Here is a 21719-nt window from a genome sequence, read left to right on the forward strand (position 1 = left end):
GATCGTATCACAAAACGAATTGACGTGCGTATCTATGACATTGGTCAATGTCCTTGTACCAACTTTGAGTAAAATCAGTTGAAACATGCCTGAATTATGGCTCTGTACATGAAAAAATAGTAATAAAATGGCCGCCTGGCAGCCATATTGGATCGTATCACAAAACAAATCGACGTGCATCTGTATGACATATGAAGTAATCCTTGTACCAAGTTTGAATGAAATCGCTTCAGGCATCTCTGAGATATCTGCGTGAACGGACGGACGCACGGACACACGCACGCACGCACGCACGCACGCACGCACGCACACACGCACAGACATGACCAAACCTATAAGTCCCCCTGGACTGTGTCCGTGGGGACTAAAAAGATTAGAAACACGGCAAGCCGTTTATGTTATGGTTGTCTCAATAAATTATGGCCTTTTCCTACAATGAGCTTCACAGGTGTCGGACCTCTCATAGACATCATGTGTAATTGACAATTGCACGAAATTATGCGAAAACTAGGATGAGATTTCCCAGAGTCCTGTGGGTGGCACCATTTTTCAATACAAACACAAACACAAACAAACATGGACAAGTGAGTCAGCAGGGCCTCCTTTTTTTCTGACTAGCTTACAGGCGAACTCAAAATTTACAAACTTTCAGACAATAGCTTTGGCAGTGATTTTAATCTGTCCTTTTCAGAAGCATACCAAGCTGTAGACAAAATGGGAACTGATGTCATGTCTACTCCCACAAGTTCTAGACCTATCCCGCAACAATACCATGTTTACTTTGCGTTGCTCTCAGGGCCAAAACATTGCTTCACGCTAAATGTAAAACAAGTCATCGCTGATGACACAGTCCCCGCTCGCACCATTAATTGACATGCACATAAACACTATAGTACAATGTCTGTGTGCCAAGTTTGAATGAAATCAGTTCAGGGATAGTTATGGTACAAAAACATGAAATAATCGCTACAAAATGACCACCCAGCAGCCATATAGGATCTTATCGCAAAATAAATTGGCGTGCATATATATGCCATAGTACTTTATCTGTGTACCAACATTGAATGAAATCAGTTCAGGGATAGTTGAGTTATGGTACAAAAACATGAAAAAAATCGCAACAAAATGGCCGCCCAGCGGCCAAATTGGATTGTATCGTGAAGTAAATTGACGTGCATACATATGCCACAGTACTTTATCCTTGCACACAGTTTGAAAAAAAAAGGCTCTGGGTGACAGAGAAAAGGCTGCTGATGGAGGACGGAGGGATGGATGGACAAGACCCAATCTATAAGTCCCCGCCGGACTGCATCCGCAGGTATGCCAGCAATTTCCGAACACTTCCTCCCATTACAAGCTTATAGGAGATGATATGACTGATCATAAACCGATGGGTAAAATCTGACAGTGTCGATAAAAGACTTTCAAATTTGGTTCAAACACATTCCTCCCCCGAGAGCGCGCCATCGGGTCGTCGCGCACCGGCTGGATTCCGATTTAGAGGCGTTCAGTCGTAAGCCCCCAGAGGGTAGCCTCGCACCATTGGCCTATCGGCCAAGCGCCTAGACCAAGTGTCTGAATCTGCGGTATAAAAATGTGAGATGAATTTTGAAAATGGTCAAACTCATCGCTCTGAAGCTCAAAATTTCTCTCGCTTCACCAGGCGTGCCACTTCCGCTTAGCACTAAATGACAACAACAACATGAACTTTCACGAAAACACTTTTGCTTAAAAAAATGGCAAAAATCTGGAAACTGCCAAAGGGTACATGTTCAGAAATCTTTAGAAAGCAGAGTCGAGGGCTACCTGTGCCAAGGTGTCCATGGAGGTGACCGCTTCAAACCTTGAACAATACCCGTTCATAGTTTGTTTTTTCCTTTGTCTGTGGACCAAGGTAGCTCCCCTGAACAAACGCCTAAATCAGTCGCATGTAATACAAGGGCCACAACTCACATGAAATACCCAAGATTTATGGTAGTGACCCTAACTTCAATACATCTAGCTTATGTAAGATATTGTAAGTTTATGCACACTAATTCACACCTGCCTCATGTGCCCCATTTTAATACTAGTAGATAACTTGTAAACTGTAACCTGTTCAGTGTTTGTGTATACACTTGGGGAACCCCTTCACAGTCAATCATTCTATTATTGGGTTTTCCACATGGCTGGGTGTTATGGTGCAGCAAGTTGTAACAGTCCATAGCACCGTCACCTCTGTACACAGTACTGTAACAAAATCCACTCTAACAATTAACAGCTTGTGACTATGACACTCACTGTGACACTGGGTTTACTAAGACCAGTTTAGAGACAGTACAACAAGCCACAACACTTCTAAACAAACACAGAGTCATGAAAGACTGTCAACTGAGACAATTTGGAATCACCTTCTTGTTCAATAATCATATTCACCACGAATATTATCAAACATTTTCAAATATTTGGTGTTTTGCACACTTTACATCTGCAGATATTAAAAGTATAACATTACTTACGATTCTGTTTGGTGTTTGTTTTTCCGGCAGTCACATCTACTGACAGGGTCTGGTACCTGCAAACATAGATCCAATACATATTCCTAAAATATACAGGTTTGGACTTATTTGAACAACTGCGATGAGAATATTTTTTGATTCATGGACATGCTGAGAGAATAGTGGCAACTGGGTTGCAAGTTTAGCAATAGACCCTAGAGAAACTACACTCTATAGTTTAGCTAACGACACATTTGCAATTTACATACTCAAAGCATCAGTGGACAGGCAGTATGCACTGTTCTTAATGGGACTGCTTTGAAGAATGTGAAACAGCAGCATTTTGATAAACTTCTCTCATGTATGAACTTGAATGTCCATATATGGAACTGTAGAATCAATTCTGACATTTTCTATGATCAAATTCATTCTATTGAATGATTCCTGATCAAATGATCTATCGTTTAAGAATAAAATGAAGTTAAAATGTCACAATAATAATGTTCAGGAGGCAAATAAAAAATTTTTTTTTCAGAAGATAGCTTACGGTATGAAGAAATTGTCAGTAATTATTTGTTACATAGTTTGCCGACATTAGTGTGAGTGATGACATTTATCAGGTTGTATGTTACATATATCAATGTGTTTGATATTCTTACTTTAACTGAGCTACTGTTTGGTCTAATTTCTTCCACAGAGTGTTAAGTACTTTCTCAAGGCCATCTTTCTGGTTCCTTCCCACTGTCATGGAAACAAGAAAATCAAGGTTACTATTGGAGACATCTTCGACTGCACATAAGGATATTACTGCTACTGATGAAGATGACAATGTCACTGAGTTGTACATATGACACATTGAGCAAGAATCAAATTTTCCTGTAGGGTGACTGTAATCTTCACCTATTGCTACCCAATACACTTGTTTCAATGAATAATTGCTTTGGTACATGCAGATTGTACATGAATAATTTGGAGGATAGTATCATGCGTCTGAATACTGCTTAATCAATATCACAAAAGATCATATAGATACAGACATACAACATATAAGATTGTACTTTTTTCTTGAACATGGTTTCAGATCATGTACATGTATATCATACACACTTTACCCTAATCTTACACCTCACCTCTGATATGGCTAATGTGATCAATTTGAAATTTATCCTCATAATTAGATATATATATTCAGACTATTAGTACAATAGCAATTTTATTATTAATTGTTGATGTTGCTAAATCCTTCCAGACACTAGAAGTTTGATAAACATGACCATTTTATGACAATTTTACATGAATTCTCTGACTTTTCATTTTGGGCAAAATTTAAAATACTAAATTTTGGAGAGTGACTGTTTGGCTTTACCTTGCTGTAGCATACTCTCATGTTCTTCAAGTCTCTCAATTAGACTTTTTCCTTCATATGGCTGCGAAAAAAAGAGTCAAAAATACTTTACTGTACTGCAAAATAAAACAATATTGTTCCTTGCAGAGGCAGCAAGTAAAATTTTTTAAATTTATTTTTGAACCAGCAAAATCTCCCACTGGTTACATTGTTACTGATGACTTGAAGTCTAGTTCATGAAGTCCACTATAATAGAGGCATTACATACACAGGCAGTGTTGACAGAACAAATGCTGAGCATTTCCATGTGTTCTGTGAAGAAAACTAAAAACTGTAAAAATACGCACAACAAAAATGCTTTAAAAGCAACCAGGAAGTATATATTTGGCACATTTCAAAAACAATCCAAATTGGCTAAGTAAAAGTGCTGATTCCAAGGAACAATTTAATTACTCTTCCTGGCCTAAGTATATACTAAATAACGATCAAATTACTCAAAATGTGCCTTGAAAATTACTGATATTACAATGTTGATGTTGTATTTTTGTGAATTTGTCATCCTATTGGCTATTTCCAGTATATACCACAGTACCTGCTCTGGTATTCCTCTTGTACTTTGTATTATTATAATGAGAAAATCCTTTGTCCTTTAGTGAATAAGTATACTATTACCAGACCAAGACTAAACGTTGCACAGAAACTGTCATTTCATCTGAATTCTCAGAATACAGGTCCAGCTACTCCACTATTAGTGACTTTGTTTGAATGTGAAGGAACAGTTCAAGAAAGCCAATCTGCTACTCAGTAATGGTTATTGTAACAATATTTACAAATCAGTCAATCAATCAACAAATTCAAGGGCAGGAACTGTTAAATCTGCACTTTACATAAATTTCACTTTGTCTTACTGTATCTATGAGTTACTCTGTGAAATTCAGCTGATGAATAATAGCTGCAAAATTGATACAATGGTTCTACTCCGGAATAAAAAGGACGCGATGCGTTCTACAGATTCAGTATGCCCAAATAATCACGTGATGCCGGTACAAACAAACCCACATGTGTACTAACGCGTATGGAAATACACGTACGTCTATGCGCGTTTGCGCACATGGCTTTGTTTGTACCGCGGTCGATTCGAATTCCGGGTTCGGCCTATTGGGCTGCATGTTTCAAGGATTACAGTTGATGAGTATACCTTGAGGGCCAAAAGATGTTTCAGGAATGAAACTCAGTTTTTTACTGAACCCAAACTTCTGATTTATACTAAATATTAAACATGAAATTGCTCTATAAAAAGTGAAAATGGAAAGTTGTTTAACCATAAACCATCCTCCTGTACAGGCAAGGAGTGTAAGTCACAGTGTACCCCAAGTTTTTCCTAAATTTCAATATCTGTACCTGACTTGCCCAGAGACAGAGCCAAACACCTGCTGTATAAGAGTATTTTAAACTTTGACACACAGCAAGCCACTTTCTAAAAGTGTAAGGTGTGTTTCAAAAAGATGAGTTTGTCTGATTTTGGTCATATTACCAAAGGTCAGGCAAAGAGTTATATGCTAATTCCAACATCTCTCTCCTTTGCTAATCCCCCTAAGCAAACAATGTTTGTATGTGCATGGACAGAGTGACCTGAAAATCAACTCTCCGTGTTAAACACTGTCAAAACTTTGAAAGCTTATTTGTCAATGATACTGTGGGCCAAATAAAGATCATGGGAGCTTTTGTGGAAATCATAATCCTGTAAGGTGACTTGGCTGCAAATACTTTTGCACTGTCTATATTGTTTATTTCAGAGAAACGTTATTCAGCCTCTTTTCAAGAAACAATAAATTCAACAACAGTTTTATTGTACGACTAGCTGTGACTTGTACCGTATGAGTCCAATGAAGACCACTCACTACAGTGCAACAACTGCATCATTTAAAAGCATGTTGTATCTATTTTTGAGAGGAAACAGTATCCTCTTGATTACTAATATCACTGAGATCACAGTAAAATGTTGTCAAACTATTGTGTAAAATGTGTCAGGACTTGTAAACAAGTCAAAATATAGAGTCAAACTGAAATAAAAACGCTCAAATGATACACTCTGCCTTAAGTCAATAACAGCTGTATACCTATACTTTTTTCAGCATTTTTAGTTGTCCTGTTCTAATCTGAATTTAGCATATTTAATTGTTCAGCATTTACTTTGTGAACACTATCTGTGTAAATTTATATAAATGTGCAGTTGAATTCAAGTCATCAATATCAATGTGGCTGTATGTAGAGGGAGAGTTAGCAAGTGGAATACTGATGATTTCTAAATGCTCAACTTTTTATCCAACCTTCCTCTGTAAAGGTCTAACTCTGGCATAGAAAACAGTGGACTTGGATTCAAACTATGGTGCTGAATGAGTTGAGGAAATTTTATAGACCATGGATTCAAACTATGGTGCTGGATGGGTTGAGGAAGACGACAATGGATTCAAACTATGGTGCTGAATGGGTTGAGGAAGTAGACCATGGATTCGAAACTATGGTGCTGAATGGGTTGAGGAAGTAGACCATGGATTCAAACTATGGTGCTGAATGGAATGAGGAAGTAGACCATGGATTCAAACTATGGTGGCAAATGGGTTGAACAAGTAGACCATGAATTCAAGCTATGGTGCTGAATGGGTTGAGGAAGTAGACCATGGATTCAAACTACCGGTATGAATGGGTTGAGGAAGTAGACCATGGATTCAAACCATGGTGCTGAATGGGTTGAGGAAGTAGACCATGGATTCAAACTATGGTGCTGAATGGGTTGAGGAAGTAGACCATGAATTCAAACTATGGTGCTGAATGTGTTGAGGAAATAGACTATGAATTAAATCTATGGTGCTAAATGGGTTGAGGAAGTAGACCATGAATTCAAACTATGGTGCTGAATGGGTTGAGGAAGTAGACCATGAATTCAAATGATGGTGCTGAATGGGTTGAGGAAGTAGACCATGGATTCAAATGATGGTGCTGAATGGGTTGAGGAAGTAGACCATGAATTCAAACTATGGTGCTGAATGGGTTGAGGAAGTAGACCATGAATTCAAATGATGGTGCTGAATGGGTTGAGGAAGTAGACCATGAATTCAAATGATGGTGCTGAATGTGTTGAGGAAATAGACTATGAATTCAATCTATGGTGCTGAATGGGTTTGTAACAAAGTCTCTTGACATCTGTTGTTTTGACACAAAAATCCAAAGAACACAATTATTTTGGTCTAGTCATGCTGGACAATAATTCCAAAACATTTGTGTACATGAAATAAACAGAATTTTCCAGGGAAGGGCAATAAGATGTTTGTCATGGTTAAAGCACTTCTGGGATTCACACAAACTGAACCATTAAACTAAAAGTGCTTGTTTTTCTGTTGTTGACCATTATTCCTCCTAAAACATGAAGTTCATTCGGATATTATTTAACAAGATCTACTTTCTATCGTGAATGCAAGTAGTAGTGGAAATCTGGCCATAAACATCACTATGCAACATATGTCAAAGCATTCAAGGATTTTCTCAATTTTTCTAATATCCAAATAGTACATCTTCTTTCAAGGATTAGTGCTATTTTATAATAATTTGTTACAATGTCAATGGTTTTCTTCCTAAGAAAGGCAAAGTTAAAATTTTTGGCTGTTTGACTGATCACGCAGAAAGATGACAGCTAGCTAGAAGCTATTGTTCCAATGTACTTATAACCTTACCTGAAAAAAAGGTAGTTTTGAATATTAAATAATGGACAGATGCTTGACTATAATATCATGTTTAATTTGATCATTTGCAACACACTGAATGCAGAATACAGTGTTTCATCTACCATGGTTCAGAAGATGGGTATTGTGCTCCCAACATAATTACAAGAAAGAATTACCGTTATTTGAAATATATTGTTGTCACACATATACATGTAGTACCATTCACCAAGCAGACCAACCTGCTACGTCTGCACTTACATGCCAAATACAGTATCTGTGGAAGGTTTGTCGATGATAAATATAGAGCTAATCAAGTTCAACACCACAAATTATAAAAAGTTCTCAAGTCAGGGGTGGAACAGTCTGATAAATGGAAACATCATCAAAAGAGTAACAAAATCAATAAGTGAAACGAATTCTTATTTTTGGTTGACATCTATTTACTGTAAATTACACTTGTGACATTGTTGCATTGCTGTCAATAGACACCATCAAGTGTATCAAGATCAGGAAATAGCCTAATTGGTTGTCGTCCAATTGCAAGACTAAGCCCCTGTGGTGTTCGATAGGGTTGGGCATGACTTGACAAATTTCAGGAATCCCCAATCGCACAGCCCAGATGAAACACTGCATATAGATATGTAGCAATTTCATAATGGATCGGTGCATTGGTGAACATGGCTGCCAGTAAATCTGTGCACATACACATGAGAAATTGAGATGGTAAGACATCTTTAGTTTTCTATGGTTCACCATACCCACTGTTCTTTCTTTGTCAGTCCTACTTGTCTTTGTGTGGCTGATAATACAACAAATGTACATATTCTGATTTTGACACAATAAGCCTCAAGTCATACCACCTTCTTGTTGAAAACCTATTATCTTGCTTGTCTGTTTAAGTAATCTGTGTCCTGCTAGGGCTGGAAAAAATTGACAAAGAAAACCAGTATTTACCTTGCCATATGCTGGGTCAAAGTGATGTGCATATTCCTTAAGATGTGAACTTTCAGAAATAAAGATACTGCAAGCCTGTTCCAACCCTTCATCCTGAAGGTAACCTGGGGAAGAAAAGTGCTATTCATTGAGATTCACTCTCTGTATAATGACACTGAGATGATATTAAATGTCTAGTAATAAGATAGCAATGGACTTGGTACTGATACACAATTTGGTACCTGAGGTTGTACAGCATGAAGGCCAAATCTGGGTGGGCCATTCCACCATCTGACCAAGGAAAGGAACATTTGTATCAGGGCCAAAAAGGTTTTATCAGATACTGGTATCTTTAAGATCATTACATTATCACTGAATAATACTGTGCATATATTGTACTTGCTGTTGGGATATGACATCCAGCAGTGCAACCGAAACCGCATTTCCACACATATTGATATTTCTACAATGTTGTTTGCTTTACAAATTACATTCACTGATTCAGGATCTCACACTTTTTATCCATTATACACAAAAATATCAACCCTGCGCTGCTCTTGCCCATCACTTCAGGACATCATTCAACCCACTCTGACATTCAGTACAGATCAAACAAATGACATCATTGATACAAATACTTGTGATATCATGAAAACTTCATCGAGCAGTTTTGGTTTTCTGCATTGATTTCTTTGGACTGTTCACTGCCAAAAAAACCAACTGCCAACTTTAACAAGCTCGTACACTGTATAACAAGATAAAAGTTAAGATACGTGGATTCACCTATGTTCATCCATAAATGGCACCTGGATCTGGATGTGATACTGGAAATCACTGCACATGTGAGGGCGCTTTCTTCCATAACATGACATTGGGGTAAAATCAGGCATGTAAACCAGGTGTAGCAAAGATGTGGTTGCGGTTTTAAATTGCCGTCACCAGTAAAATCAGGTATATTATGAAACAAAGTACCTGAATTTTGACATTACTTTTGTCAATTTGTATGATACGAGTTAAGAGGAACTGTCAACTGACTGACGACAACTCTCTCCAGTTTTATTTCATAGAATTGTATGTAATTAACAAGTAACAATATATCATTTGAAACTCCTGTACATTTTTTTAAACAAATACCCATTAAATCCTGGATATTTATTACACAAACAAGCCAGAAAATGACACATTGATTGGAGTGAGAACTGTAGGGCCAAACAGGAGACTGGGGCCCAAATTACTGTGATCCTTTGCCCATGGAGGTAGCACACAACTGTTTGCAATATGCTATAACCATATCACTTAATGACAAAGCACAACCGAGGGAGTAGTATAGTGCTGCCAATTGAGCATGAGAGGTTCCATAGCACACCACATAATAGCTCTGGGCAGTCTGTCGCATGTGTTGACACTGAAGAGCATTTGGAGTAGTGAGTCTGGAAAATAATCTACTATAATAACTAGCTATATACATTTTGTATTGTGGAACAAGTTCCATGGCAGGATTTGCCAGATTGAGGCTGAGGTGCTCGATAGCTCTGCATGGCAGGGCTGTGTGTTACGGCCGTATAACGCCGGTAACACACAGCCCTGCCATGAAGAGCTAAGGTGCTCGATAGCTGCAGTACAGTAGCTCGAGGTTTTGCATGGGTATTTTGCCGTCCGACCCAAATACCCAGGCAAAACCTCGAGCTACTGTACTGCAGCTAAGGTGCTCGACTAAATATATGTGTAAGGTATAAACGCTAGGGGGAACATACTGAGCTCTTTCCTGTTGCATAGCATTCGCACGCCCTATGCACGCTGAGTTGAGCACCCAGTGCCTCAGTAGCCCTCATCACATCAATACATCCATTACATGGCTGTTGTTCAACCACGGTCCCTGTGATAGAGGGACCGTGGTCAACGTAACATATGATACATGTCATTGTACAGCACTGACCTAGAATGAGTCTTGCGACATCTGAAGGTAACAACATCTTCCGTATGATCACCACACTCTGCGTCACATCAAAGAAGTGTATTCATTCGGGAAACATGTCTGAACCTTGAAATTACGGGAAATCTGACTGGGGCTCCCTGTAAGACGACGTCTACGGCCTGGGTCAGCTGAGGACGAAGCTGCAGCTGGCCAACGAATCGGGCTCAGACCGCGCTGTGAAATACGTGTGCCGTAAACTGGTTTTCACTGAAAGTTGTACCACACGTTCATGGAGCGGCTGAATTGGACAGTGCTTGGCGAAATGGTGAGAAAGTCAGACTTTGGTACACAAGCTTGACTATTAGCGACAACCGTGTTTCCCGGTTTCTTTTTACGGAGAAAGCCAAAGTGTCGTAACAATAACAGGGTCCATTACGACGTTAAGGTCAAGGGTCATGTTCGATGGGAACGAGACTGGCGCGCTACACATTCATATACCCGGGCAAGTATTAAGTGCACTTCACACAGAAAAACACCGTATTAATCTTTGATTAAATGGATTGATGCTCACATTACTCAATGACAAATTTTAATTTATGAAAGTAGGGAGCTGGTTAAGACGGAAACATTTTTATGTGCTTTCAGTGTATATAAAAACGTACTTTTGTAAATGCATTTTGGTATAGGCCTACACAGTAGAAAGTGAAAACGTCAAACAAAATTTCAGATGAATTTCTTCATGGGGGGGGGGGGGGGGGGGGGGGGGGGTGGAAACAAGGTTGTAATCTTTCATCTACATTGTTTAATATATTTCTTAACGATCTTCCAGATGTATTTGATGACATTTTTTACTTTCCTGTTGATATGGGAGATCTATTACATTGTATTTTATATGCTGACGATTTAGTTTTAATGTCAAAATCTGCAGAAGGTTTAAACGCTATTGAAACTAATTTGGGATAATTGGATGGTGAAGTATTGTTGATTCAATCTGAAAATGTAACCTCATCCACTTTTCCTTTTTAAGTTATACACTTGTTTTTAAGAGTAATTTGTCATATTGCAAAATTCAGCTATAGAGCACTGAACACTTTTAATAAATTTGAAAAATATGAAGATCCAATTATCCCAAATTAGTTCCAATCGTGTTTGTACAGAATTGTTTGAAAAAGTTACATTCTTTTAGAAAAGTTTAGGGTCTTTCAGTAAACACTAAAAGGGAAAAATAAAGGTTTCAATAAAGGTAACCGTTTAATAAAGAAAACAGTCATTTTATTATGAGAAAAATGCAATTGAAACTGTAAATCAGTATATATATGTAGGTATAGTTTTACACCAAATGGAAAATTCACGCAGAATCAGTGTACTCTTAAAAATAAAGCAATGAAAGCTTTGTTCAGTATCAAAAAGTCAATTTTAAGTGAAAAGATGTTGAGTCCAAGCTTTGTTTGAAAGTCTTTCCTACTTAATCGTCTCACTTCTTTGTCTTTATGCTTCAGAAATCTGGGCAACAAAAATTACAAGTACTGATAATTTTCTTGAAGGTCTGTGTATGTCTTGTTACAGATTTATCTTGAGTGTGAGTTAATGTACTCCACTTGATCAGGGATAAGAGCAGAATTGGACAGATTCCCATTAAAGAGCAACCTTTACATCTCTGTTAAATTATTAAATATTTGTGTAGGTTAAACAATTTGCAAGGAGATCATATTCTGAAACAGGCGCTTCAAGAAAACATTGATATAAGTTCTCCTTGGGCAAATTCTATTCATTGTAATTTAGGGACGAGATTTATTTTTCCAGGAAAGTAGAGTAGATTACTCCACATGTTTCCAGTGTTACACATTAGGAAAAGGCCCTTTAAAGGGTTATGGAGTATAATTTTCTAGATCTTGCTGTAAGAACACTGATTTGTGCTAACCCTCAAGTAGCCTTTCCCACTGTTAACAGTTTGTTTATGTACAACTTGGATACTTTGTTGTCCTCTTGAAAGTGTTGCGATGTTCAGTCTTGTCGAATGTACCACACCACACTCTCTGCTAGTGTTAGTTGAGTATAATAAAGATTGAGTGAGAAATACATGTGAGTGGATGAAGGCACGCAATACAGCAAAAGCGTTATTAAATGAACCTTAAATTGCTAAGTCAGCATTTTTCTGAAAGTTCTGAAAGTTCTTCTGTGAAAAAAGAACGATTTTGCCATTTCATGTTGAAATATGGCACAGATACAATAGTTTTCAGAGTTGTTGAAGTCATTTACAGTGTTTCTGCAGTTCCGTGTTGCCAACAACTTTCCACGAAAATTCTGTGTGACGGACGTTGTTGGGCAAAGGTGGACGGTACAATGACATGTTCTTGTATTTCTACATGCAAGTCGATATAATGCGGAGTGACTGCACAGATGCAGCTTTGTTATTTGTTATATTTGTGTCATACATGACAGTGTACAACGACAAGCTCACATGAGAATATAGAAAGTGTTGCTGGTTTTTATTTTTTCTTCCGATGAGTACAAATAAATACGAAGATGATTAACGAGGTCTCCTGCAAAGGTTTTTGTACACATTGCAACAAAGACGACAACACAACAGCGACAAACAGAAGCTTGATCCTTTTTTTCGAGAAACATGGGGAAAAGGGAGACTGCGATATCAAAGCGGCAGTTCTCAAGCATAGTTTAACAAAGATGTTTTGTTATCAAGACGATAAGCAAGATAGATCCAACGTTTTCATGGCACAGCATTCGACGGATAAAAGACATCAAACAGACTAGTTTTAATCCGTGACAAGTTGCGTCCACCCCTTCTGATGCTGTGATACTTGATATACAATATTCTCAAACACGTGTTACGACATTTTCGATTTTTAATTTCGATTATTTTAATCGTAATAGTTTTCAAGCCTTTAATCCTTTATCTTGCATAAAACAGAAGGGAGATATAAGATATCCCACTTTTATATATTTGAAGACAATGGAACTTTAAGTTTAATGGTCAAGTTGTCGTTTTGGAGTGACGATCACGTCAAGGTGACATCAAATCTGAAATCTTTTTTTGAAAATTCGCAGAGTAACAATAACATCGTGCCTATGTTGCGTTTATTGCTTCTGCACTTTACAAATGTAATATTCAATAAAGTCAACTCATAATCGGTTACCACTTGTGGGGTTGACCCCGTTGGTTTCACCCGACGCGCGCGCGTTCGTTTGATCGGAGCTGACACAGATTACAGGACCATGCTCCTAAAAATGATCGGTACATTTTGCTAATGAGCGTCATTTTCATGACGTTGGTAATTGGGTTGTTCATCTTGCTCGGGGGCAACCAAGTCATCTTCCTTCTGTATCGGCGGGCAAACTTCCGTCGCAGCTATCGCAACTTCTTCATGAAGTTCTTCGTGTGTTGTAATGACAAATACCAGGCCTATACAGATTCCGTGCACACTCCTTTCGGATATATACGTCAGTAACGCCAGGACTTTTGTTTGTAATAAAATTTTGATATCGTAATGGGTGCGTGTAAATTTAATTTGTAATCTGAAACAAGATTTTTCATCTCCATTATGACCAGCTAATAGGCCTACTTGGTTAATTCGATTTCGCATTAATCAGGAGTGGCTGGGGTGTAACAAAGTTGCACCCACTTTGACACTCTGTTTTGTAGTTTAAATCATAAATTGTATGAGACAAAGCAAGTTATAGTAAACATTAGGTGATAGCAAAATTGTTTCAGAAATTCAAGGAATTTCTTCATCCAGCGCACCATTATGACCGGTTATTAAAAATAATAACTTAAGAAATACGACAAGTGGTACTTTCACACTATCTTACTATGGGAAAAGAATGATAACAATCAAGAAACATATCACTCAGCAACAACATGTAGTAAACCTTTTAAAAATTCCTTATTGCAATCTGGCGTCAGTTCCGATCACACCAATGATAAAAGGCGCGCGTAGGGTCAAACCAATGGAGTCAAACTCATATGCGAGAACCGATTATGAGTTGACCTCATATCATATAAATTTGCAGAGTGTAGAAGGGATAAACATAGACTTGGTTCAAGTCGGTGAATTTATTACACAAAATCTTTTTTAATAATAAAATAATAATATTTTTATTGCTTGCTTGTAAATATAGGATTTACATCACATTTGTGGCAATAAAAGTGTGATACAAAATAAGTTAAAATTTTCTTCAATAAAGATAAAGTATTACAGTATAATAATAGTAGCTAATAATAAATATAACTATATATAGGTAATTCTTTGTTATATAAAGTAAAAAATATAATCTGCAAGTTGTTCATTAAAAGATAACTCTTGTTTTGTTAGTAGAGAAATAAGCTGATTTTCAGTAAATAGTTTCTCTTGTGTCTCTCCTATTTCATACAAACCTATTTGGAATTTGGCAGCCCAGGCCAGGTTTTCCTTTTGGCTGGTCCCCGTGCTGCGTCTGGACACGTGAGACGCAGTGATCAGCGAAGGTTTTCCTAGTGATTGAACACGTTACCTTTTGAGTCTGCGCAGTAGTGAGTTTCTGCCGGATTCCGGGAGAAACTCCCCTGTATAGCGTTCACCCGACTCATTGTGTTTACCCCGCGTTTCACATGAAAACAGAACACAAATCATCGCGTTCATCCCACTCAAACATTCACAAATCACAGACTTGAACCAAGTCTACGATAAACGCAGTGTACATGGTGTTATAGTTACTCTGAGAATTATCAACCACAGATTTCAGAAGTTGCATCACCTGAACGCGATTGGTCACGCCAAAACGACAACTTGACTTATGAATTTAAAGCTCGATACCGTTGTCTTAAAATCTACGAAAAGTGGGATATCTTGCATCTCCCTTCTGTTTTAGAAGTTATTCCAGTTAAACGATTGAGGGCTTGTGCATTATAAAACTATTGAAATTATCGAAATTACAAATCGAAAATGTCAAAACAGGTGTATTAGAATGTGGTCTATCAAGTATCACAGCATCAGAAGAGTGACGCAATTTGTCACGGATTATTTTTGAATAAAGAATGGATTTGCTGCTTTGTGCTAAAAGGTGGATTCCAAAGAATTAAAGTGGACCTGAGATGTTGCGTTCTAGGCGTTGGTCAGGCAGTATGTATTGAATGTAACGAGTTATGCGTCACCAACATACGGTTCAGAAGTCTTTACCTTCAATTCTCTTCAAATATATAAATTACCACTGCTGGGTAATATTCAGCTTAAGGGTATTGGAAATGCGAAAACAAAAATGATGAGTCCCCCTACAAAGTACAGTAAGCTTAAATTGAAATGAAATGCCATGGACGTGAAGTTGGCGACAGAGCGACCTCAACCAAGCAACATGCGCGAGGGCAGTAACAATCATCTTTCGATCCGCACGGTTTGGTGAGGGAGGCGAAGTACCGGTACATGTATGATCTTTTGAGGGAAAGTCCCTTTACGAATAAACATCCTTGGCTCGCAAAGTTGAGTATGACTGCGGAAGTTGATATTACATGAGGGTTACTGATATTACATGACAACTGTCATTACACAAAGTACACGTACAGTTCGTCAGGGTGTTGAAATATGCTACCGTTCGAGCAAAAATATGAAAGCATATCGCTTCTACTGTCTTTGGTATTGTTGACAATTTTTTTCTGACGGCGTAATACTGTAAGCCATGCATTTCCATCGTTATCAAAATACCTATAAATGCACAACTGCCATGGGTCAGGAACACTGCATGTGCGTTGTTGGTATAGGTAAAGGCAAGGGTGCCTGGAGTTGCCATTGTAGTATACATAGAGAGAAGGGGTATGTATGCCACACTGGCAACTCCAGGAACTGTGGGTAAAGCACAGTCGCGAGTGGAGTGATACGTACCGGCCGCCGCGTACCATGCATATAATAATTATTATATGCATAGTACGCGGCGGCCGGTACGTATCACTCCACTCGCGACAGTGGGGTAAAGGTATTGTTACGATCGACGGGGGAGACAGCCTTGGCACCTTAGTTAGGGACCGTTCAGTTTTTACGGCCTGGGTGCGGCAAAATCTTGTCGCCGGTGTTCAAAAAAATATAGACCCCTGCATTTTTCGTGAAAAAAGATGACCCCCCCCCTTTGTCAGACGAAAAAAATGATGACCCCCCCCCCTCGCTGAAAAATAACTAAACTCATATGTCAAATTTACCCGCACGATTTGGATTTGAACTCCGGTACGCGGCGCACTTTATTCGTGCAGCAGAGATGCCAGTGCACAAACTTCTCAGCCACATCCATGCAAACGTCTGTTAATTAGGACAGCTGTGAGGAAATTTGTAACTTCATAAAGTAAACTTTATTGGAGTGGTTCGCCAAAGGCAGCACTCCGGTTAAGAGGGTCATGGGCCATTACGTAAAGTCAACTTTATTCTAGTGGGCACCAAAGGCGGCCCCGCCGGTAAAGAGGGTCGATCATGGCCGTTGCACGAAGTAAACCTAATTGGAGTGGGCCGCCAAAGGCGTCTGCCCGTTAAGAGGGTCATGGGTAATACATAAAGTATATTTATTGTAGTGGGCCGCCGAAGGCGGCCCGCGATAAAGAGGGTCGAATATGGCCATGGCATAAAGTGAACTTTATTGTAGGTATTATGTTTTTGAAAATGTGGTGACCCCCCCTTTCCTACCAGTGAAAAAGCGATGACCCCCCTTCGCGGATTCCAAAATTACGATGACCCCCCCTGGATTTGCCGCCCCCCCCGGCCGTAAAAACTGAACGGTCCCTTACTGAACGGATGTCCACATACAGTATTTGTAAGTGTTTGGTGTGCTTCTATGCAAAGTAGGGACGACCTGTGAACGAGGGTTCGTGTTATGCTTGGAATCAGACATCGTGTCAGTCTCACCATGGATGTAAAAAATAAATCTATTGTGTTACATCCATGATTTTCACTTACATTGCACTTTGTATGTTGCGTAATTCTCAGTGACATTCCACTTGAATGTTAAGAAAGTCCTGATTAGAAACTGAGTAGGCGCAGTCGTCTCTTCCATGTATACATAGTTTCTTTGTCTACTTCCTTCAGCATTTTTAGCTCACGTGTGTAAACACGGGGCTAATGTCATAGCGATGTCTGTCTGTCTGTCCGTGTCCGTGTGTGTGTGTGTGTGTGTAGTGTGTGTGTGTGTGTGTGTGTGTGTGTGTGTGTGTCTGTCTGTCTGTCTGTCTGTCTGTCTGTCTGTCTGTCTGTTTACACGATAACTCAAAAACACCTGTACGGATTCAAGTCAGATTTGGTACACAGGTACCATATGCTACTTGCAAGAACTGATTAGATTTTGGTTAGTGTGGCTTGCGTTTTTTTCTGTACAATGCTTTGCCTATGGAGACGATAATGACAGTGTAGACATATATCAAGAAATACTGCACAAATTTCATGAAACTTTTCACAGATGACAATCTAAGAACATTGTGATGATACTGTGAGTGTCATGTCAATTATTTTCTCATTTGAATATTAAATGAACTATTGTTATTAGTGTCATAACTCTGACATTCTGCACCAAATTTGATGATACTTACAACAAATATTGATCTGATATATATCTAATTATACTTAGAAACATTAGGCAGTGTCAAGTTAATAAATAGCTCATTTTCATATTTTATGAAGGTTTGTAATTAGTCATATAACTCCGATATAACTTCACCAAATGTGATGAAATCTGCTGCAGATACTGATCCGACTGATATCTAACTGTAGTGTAAAGCATTTAGTAGTGTGAAATTAATTAAGGGTTCATTTACATATGTAATGAACTTGTAATTAGGTGTATAACTCTGAAATTACGGCACCCAAGTCAATGAAATTGGGTACAGATATTGTTTTGATAAATATCTAATTGTACTGAGAAGCATTTGGCAGTGTCAAGTTAACAAATAGGTCATTTGCATATTTTATAAAGTTTAGTAATTAGAGTTATTACTCCAAAATAACTGCACCAAATGTGATGACATCTGCTGCAGATACTGATCCGACAGATATCTAATTGTGCTTTAGAGCATTTAGATGTGTGAAGTTAATTAAGGGTTCATTTGCATATTTAATGAACTGTGTAATTAGTGATATTACTCCAAAATTACAGCGTTAAATTGATGAAAACTTGCTACAGATGTTGGTCTGATAAATATCCAATTGTACTGAGAAGCATTGAGCAGTGTCAAGTTAATAATTAGCTTTTTTGCATATTTCATAAAGTCTTATAATTAGTCATATAACTCCGAAATAACTGCATCAAATGTGATGAAAACTGCTGCACATACTGATACGACAGATATCTAACTGCGTTGTAAAGCTTTTAGTAGTGTACAGTTAATTAAGGGTTCATTTGCATATTTAATAAACTTTGTAATTAGGTATATAACTCTGAAATTACGGCACCCAGTCAGTGAAATTGGGTACAGATATTGTTTTGATAAATATCTAATTGTACTGAGAAGCATTTGGCAGTGTCAAGTTAATTTAGGGTTTATTTGCATATTTAATGAACTTTGTAATTAGTGACATTACTCTAAAATTACAGCATTGAATTAAATAAAACGTGCTACAAATGTTGATCTGATGGATATCTAATTGTCCCATAAAGCATTGAGCAGTGTCAAGTTAATTAACAGCTCATTTGCATATTAAATAAAGTTTTGTAATTAGTGATTAAACTCTGAGAGTACTGTGCGAAGTTTAAAAAAACCTGCTACATATAGTGATAACATATATCTCATTGTTCTGTGAAGCGTACTACTATTAATGAACCTGGTGTAAAACACGTGAGCATATTCAGTTCATATCTGGTAAAATAGCTAGTATTGGTTGTGTTGATGTGTTACTTACATTGTTTTATCCTTGACAATTGAATTTTACTTCTGACCTGAAGTCCGATTATCACATAGACACTACATACAGTAACTGTCTATGATTATCAACACCCACAATGCCGGGTACTCACCTAGGTTCAATGTTGACAAACTGAATCCTCATGATCCTAAGTGTTTCAACACGCTGTGTGGAAGGGAAGAAGACATTGGAACTGTAGCCGACAAACCTGAAAAAATGTCAAAATTTAAAGTTATATAGGTTACTAATAGTATGCCTTTAATGTCACAAACCACGCTTGGGTCTAAAAGAGACAGACCCCAGATTAAATATACATGCATGCACCGTTTCGTTTGCTTGAATCGTGGACACAAAATGTTGGAAGTCCGTTTTGCACGATTGTACTTCGAAATTGGTAATCTTGCTTTTGGCACTAGAAAATATTCAATAGCAGTAGATCATAAGAGCGTTTTCTGTTACAGGAACAGATGCACCAGGGAAGAGGGTAAGCTTATGCTGCTCTAGGATGAAAAATCTTACGCGCAAACGCAGTTTGCCATATACAAGTACACCTACTAAAGCTTCTTCAACAAGTACATTTGAATAAATGGATACAATACATTGGAAAATATACTGAGATGATATTATACGCTGAGATAACTGAGATAGTATTACTGAGATTAACTGAGATAGTATTATACGCTGATTCACTCACATCAAATATTTGAATGATCTGTAAGGTACAAAAGCTGCCATTATAGTACTCTTCGCCATTCCATTTGGAGTGCAGATGGTGAGCACATGGAAATCTACTGATTATTGTATAAAGTTTCTATGACAACGTGTAATGCTGTGAGGGCTGAGGGCGCCATTCCCTACTCAGTTTTCAGTACAGCTTGCAACAAGTCACGGCGAAGGACTTCAATTAGGTGTGTATACACTAGTTTATGTAGTGAGCTCGGGTCAGTTCAAAAAACTTGGAAACTTCCATCGATTGCACATATTAAGCTTACAATCCCGATGTTTTTTTTTCATTTTGATTTTTAAGCAAAAATTTGGGCAGATAATAGACCGTAAGGTAATAACTATAGTCCTCATTTTCAATATGTTTTAAAATCCCCCGTGTCATGACATCTGTGGTTATCTCTGATTCTGGTGATGTTGAAAAAAGATATGATTCTTTATTACTTGTATAAAAAAAGCCATCATATCGAAGAACAATGGCCATTACCGGTATAAATTGGAGATGCTTTCTTCGGATACTGATTTGGTCGGTTTCTAAATCATGACGGTTTAATATGGTTGCGTGCTTGTAAGATGTCTTTCCTAGCAATCCTACCTAACGAAAGTTTGAAGTACACCACAAAAAGAGTGTGTCCAATACCCATTGCGCATGGTGCCAATTCGCTTATCTTCGTATAGCATCTGTGATAAATTAAAAGACACATATACCTTAGGGGTACTGTGAAATTGTGCGATTTCGCTCTATTTTCCGTTATTTTTCTCAGTGCGCTTACGAAAGAAACTGAATCGTAAAGTTTAGGATACAAAACTGGGCATAGTTGATTACTACGGCGAAGGACGTCAGGAAACAAAACTGAACATAGTGAATACTACTTATCCGCAGAAGGACACCGAATCTTACAGCTCATGATACAAAACTGAACATAATTGAACTCTACGGCAAAGGACAATGAATCCTTTAGCTCAGGATACAAAAGTAAGCCTACTTGACGGCGAAGGACACTGAATCATATTCAGGATAAATAAATGGGTGAGGCCTAATACTGTACCTTAATTCTTGTATCATACACTCATCATATATATTTAACCTTGTTTTAAATTTCTCTGAGTATTCTCGATTATCATCAAAAGTGAGGTTTCCCGTTCCCCATTTCTATTTACCTGTTTTCCTACCTGACAAACTTTCTGGAGCCAAATATCTGAGTTAAACAATGCTCAAATGAAATGAAAACGCTCTCTGAAAGATGTAAGTGTTTGTAATGTTGACATTGGGGAGGTTTTATATCCAGTGGTCGAGAGTTCGAAAAGACAGGAAACGTTGAAGAGGAACGTTGGTCGTTAATGATTTTAGTTATAACCTTTTACAGAGGTAATATTCCAGGATGTATCACATCACTTTGTATTTTGAGGATGCCCATGGTCTACTCTGCCAGCGCTCATATGTTCTGAAACTGGCTTCGTACACATGCTTTTTTCTTCCTTTTTCGCTTTTTCTACTTTGTTTCGAGTTTTATAACACGTATTTGATAAACTAAAGTGTAAAAGATAAGAGTAATATATGTTTCAACGACGGAAAGTTGTCACCATCTCTAACATTGCAGGTTTCATGTAATAAAATGCAGCACTTTTTTGTTGTTGTCGATTTCTGATTTACCTCGGTTTTTTGCCCGTTTTGTAGGTCAAAAGAGCGTCTCTGATGTGGTATTTTCCATTATGAAACAATGGAATTGCCTTTGTTGTGCA

General features: G+C 38.0%; 1 protein-coding gene across 1 annotated transcript in view; it reads right to left on the minus strand.

Annotated features, from left to right (window-relative positions):
• The window catches only part of LOC139130743 (protein NPAT-like), a 32332-nt gene extending 21498 nt beyond the window's left edge, over positions 1–10834 (minus strand). Inside the window, exons 1-5 of the mRNA XM_070696529.1 lie at positions 10414–10834; positions 8499–8602; positions 3844–3904; positions 3137–3218; positions 2499–2554 (exon numbers count right to left, since the gene is read on the minus strand). Coding sequence (XP_070552630.1) covers positions 2499–2554; positions 3137–3218; positions 3844–3904; positions 8499–8602; positions 10414–10450 — 340 coding nt within the window. The 5' untranslated portion in view covers positions 10451–10834. The remainder of the gene's footprint in view (positions 1–2498; positions 2555–3136; positions 3219–3843; positions 3905–8498; positions 8603–10413) is intronic.
• Between the last annotated feature and the right edge of the window lie 10885 nt (positions 10835–21719).

The sequence above is a fragment of the Ptychodera flava genome, chromosome 4, assembly GCF_041260155.1.
Source record: "Ptychodera flava strain L36383 chromosome 4, AS_Pfla_20210202, whole genome shotgun sequence".
NCBI lineage: Eukaryota > Metazoa > Hemichordata > Enteropneusta > Ptychoderidae > Ptychodera > Ptychodera flava.